General features: G+C 41.8%; 1 protein-coding gene across 3 annotated transcripts; it reads right to left on the minus strand.

The window, feature by feature from the left end:
• Positions 1-460: 460 nt before the first annotated feature.
• Positions 461-8,274, minus strand: rtn2a (reticulon 2a). 3 transcript variants are annotated; one of them, XM_026371256.1, is made up of 8 exons: positions 8,195-8,264; positions 7,913-8,114; positions 5,493-5,700; positions 5,133-5,271; positions 3,550-3,619; positions 3,419-3,465; positions 3,272-3,330; positions 461-2,268 (listed from the first exon to the last, which is right to left on the minus strand). In XM_026371256.1, exons 3-8 carry the CDS (start codon positions 5,696-5,698, stop codon positions 2,193-2,195), a joined length of 597 nt encoding a protein of 198 aa, XP_026227041.1. In that variant the 5' UTR covers positions 5,699-5,700; positions 7,913-8,114; positions 8,195-8,264; the 3' UTR covers positions 461-2,192. The 3 variants fall into 3 exon arrangements, with proteins under 3 accessions (XP_026227041.1, XP_026227033.1, XP_026227049.1); XM_026371248.1 differs by lacking the exon at positions 7,913-8,114 and having other exon boundaries at positions 8,195-8,274; XM_026371264.1 differs by lacking the exon at positions 8,195-8,264 and having other exon boundaries at positions 7,913-8,188.
• Between the last annotated feature and the right edge of the window lie 6,228 nt (positions 8,275-14,502).

Here is a 14,502-nt window from a genome sequence, read left to right on the forward strand (position 1 = left end):
GTATGAAAATGGACACATTCAAACTAACTTTCTAGATTGTTCACACCATCCAGTGGCTGACAAATGATGCTTCTCAGCTCTGAGCTGATACTCTACACCTGGAGAAATAGGATGGAAATGTTGACCTCTGTCGCCCCCTCGTGGTAGAGAGCAAGAAGTGGAGCACAATAAGGACATTATCTTTATGATGTGGTAACAAACTTTCCAATGAAGCTGACTCTTGTTGTTCATTTTATTTAAAAGAATATGACGACAGAAAAAGACCAAGAAGACAGACTAAGAAGGCAAAAAATGACAACACAGTCAATACAGCAACACATGCAAAACAAACTAAAGAGAGACACAAAATAAGCGTGTGTCTCTCAGAGGGGGACGGGGGCCCTTGGTCTCAATCTGTCCATGCAATTATCTGCTTACCTGTTTGAAAAAGTCACACTACACGTTTTTTTGTTTTCCAGTGTGTTTATTTTTCCAAGATTAGTAGTTATTTTCAAGAATACAAAATAATCAGTGTACTGCTCTAATGTATGTATGTCATGACTTTGACTCCAAATGATTTTAAATTCTGACCTTTTTGTTTTGATTTTCATTCACACAGCAAATCTGAAAAGCCAAGCATCTTAAAATGATTGATTTGACTCTGACCAACAGCACTATTGTTTAATTAATATAGGCCTCAGGGAATGAACCATTCTGTGTGCCAAGCGGTGTGGATAGAAAAGGAAATTAGTTTCATTGCTGTCTCTGTTCACTTTGCTCCAGTTCATCTTGGAAGAACTCAGCAACAAATATTAGTATTAGTATAAGTATTAGTACAGAAAACCGCTACAGGAGGCCTGTGTGTGCATGCAGGTGCTGCAGATCCATCACTAAGCAGCACATGATGTCCATGTTTGGATGACATGTCATAGGACACAGGTTAGTGATGCAATAATAAGGCATAGGAACAGATATATTTTGGTAGAGCTTAAAAACGCTAAAGGGAAAAGTGGACTGCAGACTATCCTGAATAATTTTACTATTCCTAAAACTGATCTACTTACAGTTCTGTATAAGATACCGTGTCATGGTACAGTTACTAGTACACAAGTATTGTACATGTTCAAAACACCATTCCCAGGAAGGCAACGGTCATTATTAGTGTTCGCTATGGGAGGAGGACCTGCTGTGAGCGGCTGTCAGCAGCTGAGCTGCAGATAAACACACCGAGAGCTCTGAGAGGATACTGCACTGAAACCTGTCAAAGTCATCCAGTACTCAGCAGCACTGACACCTCTGATGCTTTACCTACGAGGATCTGCCTGCCACAACATTTCATTCCATTTATGATACATCTGAAGTATTAAACTGTTTTCACATAGCTCTCTAAATACGTTTCACATTTCCATCTACATCAGTGAATGTGACAAACCGGCACCCTGTACAAGTGTAAGCAATGAACATACACAAGAAGAGCCATAAGAAAACAAAAGCAGGGGGAAAAAACCTCAGATGACCATGTGGATGAGAAAAGAATTTGGAAAAATAAAGAGGAAATGTGACTTTAATTACTAGTGGGTAACATTGTCATACGTATGTCAGGAACCACACACACACACACACACACACACTCTAATACACTCATACTTGTATACATACTTACATACTTATCAACACGAGAATGAATATGCATTGAGAAAACTTCATGTGCTAACACATGCATTATTATTCGCCAGTTTAATGCTGCCATGAGTAATGATGTTTTTATCCTCTAACCTAAACCACCTTAAAACTGCTGACACCTGTCTTCCGGTGCATCACTGTTTCTGTTCTTTGTACCTCTTTGATCTACACCTCCCTCTAAGACACTTCTGGAGTCATTTCTATGTTAAATAAAAAGAACATTTCTGAATACGGTCATACGTGATGAGCAGGACCATTCAGTGTTTGATGTCAGCAGCAACAGTCTCGTCCAGGATCCAGACCTTGACTTCACCTTCATTATGTTTTCACACAATCCCAACTCCAACCCCATAGCTTAGATACAGTCAGAGTAAAAAGTGTCATTATCATTGGTTTTAATAACGTCCCTTCCCTTTCCCAGTCTCTGGAGCTGCGTTCTCAGGATCTCTGAGCACACACTACTGGGTAAGACATCTGAGTGACAGCCTGCTGCTCTGGGAGCTTCTCCGTAAGTTCTTGTTCATCAGTGTTTACTGGTTTTTGGGTTTGGCGCCACCGGGAGTTGGGTCAGGAGGAGGGCCACCGCCCTGGGCAAGTCTCTGAAAACTGTTGAGTGGAGATAGAGGAGATGTTAGTGTTCATCCACGTCAACAAAACACCATCAAGTGCTGTGGTAATATGCTGCCAGACAGGAGGTCAAGTGTGCTAACCTTGAAATCACACATTTAACAGCTTTATGATTTAGAGTAGCCATTATGCCACCACTGTGGTGATATTTCTGTAGTTCTTTTCACCACATGGCACATACCTGATACTGGAATATTTATTTATTTTGTTGAGTTGCAAAGTGAGAGGAGCTTGTTTCCATGTCTCTGGTTCAGGGGCTCACAGGCTCACAGTTGTACTTTGACATCTTTGATTAGTGTGAAACTCATTTAGATATCTATATCTGGTTGTTTGATAAAAACTCAAAGGTACAAGTCAGTGTACGTAAAAACTTAGATGTAAACACTAACTACAACACCCAAAGTGCACTTTGGCAGGAAAAAATCAATTACTGACACATGACTATGTATCTCCTGATTTGTCCTGGAGTTGCTCTAATCACTGCACCGTTGTGGCAGAACGTCTAGAGAGGTTATGATTTATTCTGGATAAGAACAAACTAAAGTATTATAGGTAGAATTTAGGAATATGATGCTTCTCTCCACACTTTAACAGATGGAAATACTTCAACACAGCCTCACGTCAGGAATTATCCTGGTACAAGGGCTGTGTTATTCACCAATTCAAATTAATGAATTGAAGCTAAATGAAAACAAATAGTTTTATTTGTGCTTCTACTGTAGATAACTTGATTTTATTCATCATTAAATGTATTTCTCATCCCATCTTGTGAATGTGCATTTGTTTTTCATTAAGCATTAAGCTTGATTGAGCCATGTATTGATGTGAGTGAGAGGGCAGTTCTGTCATGCAAATCCCAGTGAGCACTGATTAATGTATACGTGCTCAACACTTGGACACCTTAGGACAGGCCCTGATAAACTGCCTCACACACAAGTTGTGTTGATGGCACCATTGTGCCAGAAGATGGCGCTGTACTCACGTGTCTTTGACATTGTCAACATGGGTTTGGATTTTTGAAATGAAACTGTCCACATGCTCCTGTGACATAACAAAATAACAAAGCACAAATGTTACACATATGAAGGATGAAGCACTGGTTAAAGTACTGATGTAAGAGAGATCATACCTGGCGTTGTCTGTAGAAAAGTGGCAGAGAAAATATAGCGATCACACCTGGAGAAGACAGAAAGAATAAGACGTTAACGTAAGAGCCACACAGTGTTTTCTATATTTCCAGCAGTGATATCTGCTTCTTACCAATGATGAGCAGAGTAAGGCCATTGCACAGATCCCCCAGGTACGTCACAAGGTACATCAGAACAAGGAACTAAGGCCAAGAAAAAACGAAACTGAGACAGCTGCAGAAATTTACATGAACTACTATCAATGATCTGTGCAGACAGCAAAAACCTTGCATCACTGTTCAATCTGGTCTTAATTTCCCTCTTTTAGAAGCATTTCCTTTCATTAATTTATACATTACAATGTTCAGTGACAGGATCCCTGGTGATATCATTTGTCCAGAATGACACAAAGCTATGAATAAAAAACGCACACAGCTCCCATTTTAGCTTTTGATGTTTAAGCTTATTTAGGTCAGCGCCTCGGTCACTGTGCATGGGATCCAGTGTTTCCCTGATACAAGACACCCCTGTTTCAAATAGAAAAAAACTCCAGCTTATCCGGGGTGTCTCTGTGTACGGTCTCCTGAGTGTCTTCATGTCACATACCGGCCAGGTCAGGGTTGGGACTGTGAGGACCTGGAATTTACTGGCTCAGTCAGCACATGCTGATGCGTCACTTACTGTATATTTAGTATTTTATTCCTCAAGCAGTGGCAGTGGTGTTTGGTACTGATGTGTAGCAAACGCTGCATCAAAGCTGTACCTGTCATGTTTATTTTTCAAACATATTTTCATTGAACTTAAAGAAGTTTGACATGCAGGTTTATAATTTCCTGGACATCTACTATGAGAATTTTTTGCAGGTCCAATCAACATTATTGTTCTTGGCCTGTCTTTAGAAATTAGAATTCTCCACACAATGAATAGCAAGAAAAGCAACAATTAAGAAGCAACATGTAAAACTAGAAAGAATATGCATACTGTTCATCACAGTTCATTTAACAACTGCATACGTTATGAATTATCAGATAAATATGATAAATGTACAGCTCACTACATGTATACAGGCTGTGAGAACAGAACACAGTTGAGACTTGTTCAAGAGAGGCCAAAAGACACAAACAGAAATGTGTTTGTCCAACATTAATGAGGTTTGATATTCTGCTGGAGTTGCTGGAGTTTTGACCTTTTCAGTTTGCTTTCCTTCATGCACCTTGGCAGTAGGTGAAGCTGTGCCAGACATTCCTGTTTAGCAAGAGAGGCCTGTATAGAGGTGGGCTAAATAGCATAGATGGGACGAGAGCAAAGAAGACTGCCTTCTTTTTATGTTGTTAGTACGATTTCACATTAATTTGAAATGATTTTTTCAAAGGGACTGGCTTCTTTTCAATATGTCACTGGGACTGACAGTTGCCAGCAGTGACATTGCCCCTATTTAATAGGGGACTCTTTCGCTCTGAGCTAGCATGATGAGAGAGACGGTTGGCATGGCAATACTGTCATCTCTAGTGACGAAGGGAGCTGGGATGATGAGGAGCCGAAGATGACAGGTGATAGAATTGAAAGGATGCAGAGACAGACTGATGCTTGTTTTAATGAGGACAGGATCTGGTCAGGGTGAGGTAAATGCTTGAGGAAGGGGTCATTAAGAAAGTAAAAAAGACACACACACACACGCACTAAGTGAGAGTAACTTAATTTTCAAGTTTAACTCACCTTGAGAGACTCAAAAAGGTTTCCAACAAATAAGAGTCTTTTCAGCGTGTCAAAAGCAGACAGAGTCATGATGATAGCTTTTTGCATATAGAGGTCAGCTTGCTCTCCACTGAAACTGATGTCCAGGTCCAAGTATGACCTGAGATACAATGAAATCACAAAAATGCAGAAAAATACCTTAGAGGCTGAAAAACAACACACTGACGATAAACAGAGACGTTCGTGTCATCGAACTGCATGTTGCTTATTACTACAAATCTTATTTACATATTAATTTAACTTAACTCAACATATCTCTAGCTAAGCTAACAGAAACTATCTTCATACTTATCTTCATAAAATAAAAGTGTTGTATCTTACTTGAAGGGGTGCACTCCATCACCCCAGCTGAGGATGTAGAGGACTTGGTAATAGATGCGCACTGAGATGGTGCAGCACATGACAGCCAGGGAGACAGTGGAGACCACAGTGATGATGCTGAGCTGGAACAGGGACAGCAGGCCCACCACCAGCCCGGTTAGCACTATGCCTGTCCGCTCCATGTCCTTCCAATAGATCAGGTCCATCACTGAGAGACAAGGAAGGAGGGAGGCGGAAGACAGATAAAGCAAAGGTTAAGAAAAGATGGTGAAAAGAGAAACAAGAGCAGGGTGGGTGATGCAGCTGCATAGAGGAGAGCACAAAAGAGGGGGAATTTGAATAATTGAATTTGAATAATGTGATTCAGATGTCTGGCTACTGAAATAGAAAACTAGCTGATTTAAAAAAATCATATAGTGAAACAAAGAACAACAAAACCCATCAAGCTGCTATAAAGACAGCTGATAGCATTGTGTATTACTGCATTGTTCCTTGATTGACAGAGCAGCTACAGCATCGTCTTTTAATTTTTTGGGAGGTAGACATTGGAAGAATGGCAGGAAGATACAGGGCCAGGAGAAATGTGAGGGGCAGGGGAGATGATTCAGGGAGGGATTTCTAGCCTCCAGCATGAGAACACACAATGTGGACACGTCAGGCTTCAGCCTGGGCTAAATTTAGCCCTTGGATGGAAGATGGAGGCAAGCGGTCGAGGAGAATTTAACTGCAGCCTTTCACAGCACCTGCTGACAGACGTCAGCTTATCAGCAACCCCTTTCCACACCCTGTTGCCTCCCTGTCACCGGGCAACAGCTGCCGTGGAGACTGAGGCGTCCATAAAGTTATGGTCTAGCAGAGTGGCCAACTTCAAAATATATTGTGGTCTAGTATCACATGGAATATAAAGTAACCAGCTTGAAATCTACCAAACATAAACCTTCATCATGGACCATGTTACGTTACAAACAGTGTCTACAACAGATCAAACTACAGCTCCCAGCAGTCAAAGCTGTGGCATGCCACGGCTCAAACAGGCACGGTGCTTTGTACTTGTCATTCAGTGAAATTCTAAGCCTCGGCATTAGAATAAAGGGAAGCCTCTTTACACAGAATGCACTGACAGCAATGAGTTATTTATAAACATAACTGCACACAATTAATACCCATGATGCCACTGGTACACACCTGTGCAACGTGTTTGTTTGTGCTGCTGTCATTCTGGAGACACAGCAGGCGACTAATTTGTTGGAATAATTAAAGAGCAACAGACAGTATAGTGCTGAAAGGGACTTCAGCACAATGTACATATGTCGTCCACATGGAAGACCATAACATCAGCTATTTGCAGCTTATTATTGATCCCTGTGTTGTTGGACAGCTGCACATGGACTTGTCCAAAGAACCAGGAATCAAACCACCAGCCGTTACGTTCATGGATGACCGCCCTATTAAGTGATCCACAGCTGGCCCTTAATCATCACAGCCCATGCTTGTTTGTTTAGGTTTAGTTTATATCCTCATTCTTTGATCTCTGCAAAATAAATATGGTTTTACAAGAAGTTATGTGTCACACTTTTTTCTTGAGCGCGTGTACTGACTTCCTCCTCTGGAAGTCTTTGTACACACAACTACATACCGTGCTCCTTCCTGGTTTGACTGGGCAGCTGCAGCAACATCACTGCTCAGTGTGATGAGCAGGTAGAGCCAGGGTACCTGTTTGATCCTGTTTTAGATCTTTATTCTAAGCTAAGCTAACAAGCTGGATGTGGTCGCTCCACAGTGAACAGATACACACTGTTCTGTGTTTCTGTCTGTTGATCTCTAAAACCCACCTCAACCTGTTTTGCTGTGACAGTAATAAACTTCAAGTGGACTTCATTTGCAGATACTCAGTAATAAATTAATAGTATCTGCTTCTAATCAGGGAGCAATTGATACTGCTTCTACATTAACAGCTAGGATTGAACATCTCTGATCTCTCTACCACAACACACAATAACCCATAGAGGCAGTATTTCAGTGTATGAGTCCTCTGACTGACTTTAACATTATTTAAAATGAGATGGGAGGGGGTGAATGAATGAAGGAATTAGTAACTAATCAAGCATTCAACCAACCACCCAATCAAATAACCTGAGTCACACCTTCTGTAAAACAAACTTCATCATCACCATCTATTTCATTGACTCCAGTCGCATCAGTCTATAATCACATGTCTAGGAAAACTCCAGCTCTGCAGCCTGAAGAGGAAGAACTAAAGAGTAGGAGAACCCAACTAGCGAGGTTATTACACACAGCAACTATCTTCTGACAGCAGTTCGTACACATTTGAATAGCAGGTGCTAATTTCAATGGAGGCCACTGATAAGGAAAATCCCCGTCTACATCTGAGCAGCTCAGCAGTTGAAAGCCGAACACACCTGCTGACAGAAGCTGCAGCCTCCAGGAACGCTGCTTGTAAAAATGATCAAATAGAAGGGAGACATTCGTTCAGTTCCTGCCTTCAGATCCCTGTCAGCCCGGTGTTTTCACTGCTCCAATAAAGTCACCACAGCTAAACAGTCCACTAACTGCCTCCACACTTGAATATGTAGCTTTTCTTTGCCGCCTGTCTTCTCAAAGCTGTAAAAGAGTTAAGAAATCTAGACATTGTCTTTATAGGTATCAAATCATCCTCTTTCCCCTTTAAACCTAAGTCTCACCTTTACTGGCCATTGTGATTGTTGCTCCAATATTCCCCCCTCACTCACGCTCCCTGTCCCCCTCTCTGTCCCTCTCTGTGTCCCACTGTGCTCCCCTCGCCCCTCTGAGCTGTTTTTGGCCACCTCCTGCCCGCTCAGCACTCCAAAGGCCGGACAGCCAAAAATAATCTCGTTCTCGCCCACCCCTCGTCAAGACTCGGAGAGGTGATACACGACACAACAGTTAGTCAGAAAATCACTATGTCCTCAAAGAAAGGTTCCTTCTGAATGGAAATAATTTAGTGACTTTCTTTTGGTCTGAATACAAAGAGTTGTGTTTATGTGTCTTGCTCATTCCAGTCATGAGAACATGAGAAGCAGGGTTTGTTTTCTGTAGGCAAACCTTCTACAGTAGGGCTACTGACAATAAATAGATGGGTGATTTCATTTGTAAGAGTTTTAAATGCTATTGAAAATTTAATTAGTATCATCATTTTATGAATTTTATGCCTGGCAGTAGAACCATCACAGCCATAAAGATGCAATTTGGTGTCACTGCATCTGCACTTTGCATCACAAAGGCTAACAACACAAAGATTTCTGTGACCTGTGGATTAGGACAAGATTTACTGGGCATGAAGACATTAGTATATATGTTATAACCAAGTCCAACAAGAAGGATTTGGTATGATTTAAAGACCATAGGAGAAGTTCGCTTAAATACAATACTTTGTAAAACTGCTAAAATTATAATTCAGCGTTAAAGAATAAGTCTTGAACATGACGTCACATTTGATGCCAGCTATCAATACCTGACAGTTATTGAAACACATTTTAGTTGCCAAACAAGTCTTGAGGTACAGTCTGTAAACAAGTAATTAAAGTAGAGAACATATGATCCTCCAGTACATACATGAACGTTCATTATTCAGGACACCTTAAACTCATGTCATCTGCCTGACCACACATTTATCAACAGTCTGAGGGGTTTACTGACCTCCCACCCCCCAACTGCTCCATTCATCAACTAAAAAAAGACTGAGCTCCACTATGAGTGACGGTCCACTTGAAGTGCCATCAAGCTGGAAGACAGGATGTCTCTTTCTTTCTCTCTTTATCTGTGCCTCACTCTCTCCTGCAGTGCCAACGAACTCCCACTAACCTGCATATAAAGAAATAGCGCCCATGCAGTCGTGTCATTCTAAGCAAATATCTGCGTGTGTGTCAAACACTGAGATACACTGTGAGTCCTAAAAGTCGGCCAGTGCCAGGAATGCTCTCCCTACAATTAGCCAATCATTCCTGAAATCTCAAGAGAGTGTAACTAAGGAGACGCAACGAACAGCCAGGACCTCTGGGGGTGGGGTTGGGGGGACTATCTTTGTCCGCCTGCTCTTGAAGGTTCACGTGTAAAGCGAAATCTGATACTTTCTTTATTTGAATGATCAATTTAAGAGCTGAGTGAAGGGATCTTGTTGAGCAACACGGCAAAGACAGAGAGATGAGAAGGAGACAGAAGGACAGAGGTCAGAAGAGCAAAGACACTTAAAGACACAGATGTGAATACCTGCTATGTGGGTGCATACTGTCGGGTCCTGTGACAGATGAATTGTTGAAAACCAATGATCGCTGACCAGCTGTTCCTGAGAGTTCAGCCCAACGGCAGCGGGCGACGAGGATGCTGGACCTCTGGCTCGCACTGATGTTAGCAGCTTGACTGAAACGGTTTCCCTGGTGACGGGAGACTCTGGCTCGTTGGTTGGTGAGTCTGCTGCTTCTGCTGGGAAACAAAAGAAGTCACTACTGGGATGACATCACCGGTGACTCGTAGTCCATGCTCAGCTTGAGCTTGAGTATATTTGTACAGTTTTGTTGTGGTTTTAGATCAAAGTCTAGATTTGTGTTTTCCCCCTTGTTATTACATCATCATTTCCATTAACCTCATATAGCTGTAACATAACATATAGGTCATCAGAATTTAAAGATGGCTTGAAGGTCAAAGTAAGTTCTGTCACACTGAATACTGTAGCTTAATGATAAAGGCTGGACTCATCATCATTCTTACAATACAGCTGGAAAAAAGCTAAAGTTATAGCCGACAGCACTTTGCATTAGTCAACGTATCACGTCACATCTAACTGAATAAGTATGGACTTGAGAGGAAGGTGGGTGTGTATGAGTTTGTTACATCTGGGATCTAGGTTCTGTGTCTCAGAACACTTGTCTACAGAAAGCACAAGATGAATTTTATCTTACCCAACATATCTGAAAATAAATATACGATTTGTAGATGATAGTTTCATGGTCCTGCCTGTTGTGGCATCTGGTTGTTCTCATACGCAGGAAATACGAAGATTAAGATGATCCAACACTAACATTAACATCTACTCCTACTAGAGACATCATATACCTCTAGAATAGCTCTATAAGTAGTGTATCCCACTGACTATTTAGTTATCATTACTTATATGTATAATCACTAGTCAGACTATATAATTGACACGTGGGTGTCATGGTTTTACAGGGAAGAGTTAACTGTTCAGAGGACACCATGTGAACTACTGGGTGTGTTCCAATGATGACACCTCTTAAAACCATTGTAACATTGTACAATCCTTCAACTACACGACCTGTTAAAAATGAGTCATGTAGGTGTTATGACAAGACCACTGCAGTGAGAAACCATTATCCATTTAATTGTAGCACGGTTTCCATTGATGTCTGATGTCTACGTCTTCCACCATGTCACACTACAGAGAATCAAAACATCTACAGTAACTACTACATTCATCCTGTTTCTCACCCTGAAGTGTCTTTATGGAGCTCTGCTGTTGCTGGGAAGACAGGGATGGAGAAGGAGCCTGGACAGTCTCGGCCAGACTACTTTGAGTCTCCTCTCTTTGGATTCCTGCTTCCCTCCCCTGAGTTTCTGGGTCCAGGTTTTGGGGAGAGGGCTGGATTGTGATAGTTTCAGTTTGTCTGTGCTGCTCTCTCCTTCCTGCAACGCTCACCATCCTCGACTCCTCCCTCTCCTGCTCACTTCGTTCTAAAGCTTCCTCTTCTTCCTCTTGACTGAGGAATGGTTGAGGGTCCCATTCTACATCGGGGGAGTCCAACAGTGTTTCCAGGGTGTCCGCGTGGCTCAAAGGAGTGCGACCTCCCCGAGAGCCACCCCTTCGTCTGTCACGCTGGTGTCGTGAGGCTCCCACCGCCTCGGCCTCAGCGATGGCGATGTAAGAGAAAGTCAGCTCAAAGGAGTTCTGGCGCGGTGTGCCCCAGATGGAAGAAGACGAGGCCAATCCCTCGTCATCATCTGGGTCTCCGTCTCCCTCCTCATCATCAGACCACTCCCTGGCTGTCTGCAGCTCATACATCTCAGACTCCTCATTTCCGCCTGAATGAGCACAAAAACAAGAAAAGTGGTCACTCCAGGAAAAAACAGAGACCCACAGAGAAAGAAAGGAGAGGAGAGTCAGTGTTTACAGACAATAATCACTCTGGGTACTTAGCAAAGATTTAATTAAACAGACTGTTGCTAACAGTGTGTATATTAGTTCAGTGTTGTGCAAGGAGTGTGATTTTACTTTTAATAAATAGATATGTCAGATGAAAGTACCCAGGAATGTCATTTGAAGTCTGAGAAACAAAAGGTTCATAACATCTGAAGATGAAATCTTCTTTCATGACAGATAATAGTGAATAAACATGTCTCCTTCGAAATGTAACAGTAAAGGGGCATCTACTCTAACCTGTGGAACCTGTGGAGTGACATGACAGGGGTATCACAGGGATTAATTCCTATTCACTGATCAAGTCGTAAGTGTGATAACAATTATCAGAGGATGGATGAGAGTGTTCAGTGTCACAATTGCTTCGTACCATCGGTGCATGGAGGTGTTGAGTCTGGAGTAGACGCCACAGAGCCATATTCCTCTGCAAGAAAACAGAATGTAACACAAATCTACCAGGTTTTTCAGAAATAAAGCATTATTGATGCTTTTACATGCTGCAAACCCATTCTTCCATAATCTCACATTCATCTTAATCTGGTACTTCTTAAAACACAGTGTGTCACTGTGAAATGAAGCCCCAACAAACACTGCAGCACCTTATTATGAGTCACTTTTAAAAGTGAACAGACACCGTTTTTCATGTTAAAATATAGATAGTTAAACTGAAATATTATCACTTGCCACTGAACATATGCATATCAAGTACACTTTTACTTGCTTACAGAGTCATTTCCTCACAGAGCTAAACTGGCAGCACTGAAAGGCCTTCACTACATTAGACAGCCAGCATGACATTAGCTACAGGAATACATCAACCCGGGCAGAACGCATTCAAATAATACTAACCCACTCTAATGTAAGGGTAAACCATATCACGTGAATATGCTGATATTATAATATACTGTATACTTTAAAACACAGATGACAAAGCACAACAATAACTAAAGAAGCCTGACATGCCTGCTCATACACATACAAATCAATAAGAGATAACAACTGCAAGATAGGTGGGTTTCTGCACTGCATCCATCCCTTCAGCCATGTGTTTCTAAAAGGTAGCAGCAAAAGAGAGGAGAGGGAAAGGAAAGGAGGTGGTGAGCTAACACATACGATGCTCACAGCAATTAGCAAGATGCTGAGCTGAGCTGGAATATGAATAACAATAGTTACACAGTGAAATAAACACAAGCACACTTCCCACATGGACAACACCAACGGAAACAGGAACAAAAGCAGACTTACGGCAGTGGGAGAATCCTAAAACCTGGCCCATGCTCCATCAAGGCATCGCTGGGCCCATCCAGTCTGGAAGCACCCACCCCCCCCCACCCCCACCGCCTCCGCCTCCCTCCTCCTCTGCTACTGGCTCTCACGTTGTGTGGATACACACTCTCTCTCCTCCTCCTCCTCCTCCTCCTTCTCCTCCCTCTGTTTCTTGTTCGTCTGTAGAGCAGCTTCCTCGCTCTCCTGCCTCTCACTCTGTCATTGAGCAACCCCGCCCTGGCTCACTCCACCATCCTCCCCTCTGCTCCCTCCTTTTTTCATCTCCTCTTGCATCGTTGTGACTGCAGCCGTAGTGGAGTACGCTACAGGAAAGGGAGAGAAGCAGTGTGAGTGTGTGTGTGTGTGTGTGTGTGTGTGTGTCACCATGACTGTCTGAGCCTGCTGTCATCTCCCAGTCATAGCTAATACATGTCTATCTCTAGCCTGCTCTCCCTCATCATGTGATTTCATCTCTGTACATTACGGGTGCAGGCTGTAAAAGAAAGGAGCAATGGGTCATTAATTATGAATAACAGGAGCACATGCAAACACAGAGACGGATGCATTACCACCAAACAAGGTTAATCAGCTTTCTACTATGTTTGGATATTTTCTATATATAATATTCCAATTTCACATATAAATATTGTTGTTTCATTGATTGAAACTATACAAACTAATAAACTCCAAAACCTTTTTTTTAATAATGGGATGTAAGGGCAGTAGTGCAGAGTTAGAAAACGGGTAAAACCTCTTGGCTCCTGATACTGTGAAACACACGCAAGAAAAAGTATGAATGAACCCTTTGAATAATAACCTTAAAAAAGCTAATTGGAGTCATGTGTCAGCATAAATTAAGACAATTAGTTTGGGGGTGTGGGCTAGAGCTACTTCGACTGACAAACAACACTCTTGAGAATACACATGTGAGTAAACCTCAATTCAAGTGCTGCAATTAGGCTAAAATCCCGAAACACATTCATAGGAAAAATAACACGTGCCCATGTTTAAAACAAGACATTTCAATTCATTTTTGGTATCTTGTGGGTAATGTATGCTGGTCAGAGGAAGTGTAGGACAACACTGGTCCTATAGCTTAACTATACTTAACTTATATGACCTTATATTGCAGAGTCCTCTTTATACATGCAGGCGGAGTCATGTAAAAACTACCAACCAGTTCAAAAATTCTATACTGATGTTCAAAGTAGCTAAATAACTAAAGTTTAGTCAAGGCAGGTTTGCTCCATGCACGCTGAATCTGAATTGGAGATACAAATGTAAACAACTACACTTCATCTATCAGCATAGACCAATGTCAGCTGGTGACAAAAGGCTTATTACTACTTTTAGCTGGATAAGAACAAAGTAAAACACATTTAGTCTTTAAACCTCAGGAGTCCCTACATGTAAATCAGGTCAGGAACTCTAAATACAAAGCAATTAATACGATTACGATTCACAGCTGTTATGTTGGGACAACACTGAATCAGCAGGTCACTCTGTTACTATTTTGTTTGAATCTTTTTACATTGTAATTATATGTGCACTGAA

Source organism: Anabas testudineus, chromosome 13, assembly GCF_900324465.2.
Source record: "Anabas testudineus chromosome 13, fAnaTes1.2, whole genome shotgun sequence".
Classification (NCBI taxonomy): domain Eukaryota; kingdom Metazoa; phylum Chordata; class Actinopteri; order Anabantiformes; family Anabantidae; genus Anabas; species Anabas testudineus.

What these genes read in the sequence shown, in the direction of transcription:
- rtn2a (XM_026371248.1), bottom strand. An exon ending in GATGGAGTGCACCCCTTCAA is followed by an intron (nt 5,272 to 5,492) that starts GTAAGATACAAC and finishes ATTGTATCTCAG; the next exon opens with GTCATACTTGGACCTGGACA. An exon ending in TTTTCTACAGACAACGCCAG is followed by an intron (nt 3,331 to 3,418) that starts GTATGATCTCTC and finishes GTTATGTCACAG; the next exon opens with GAGCATGTGGACAGTTTCAT.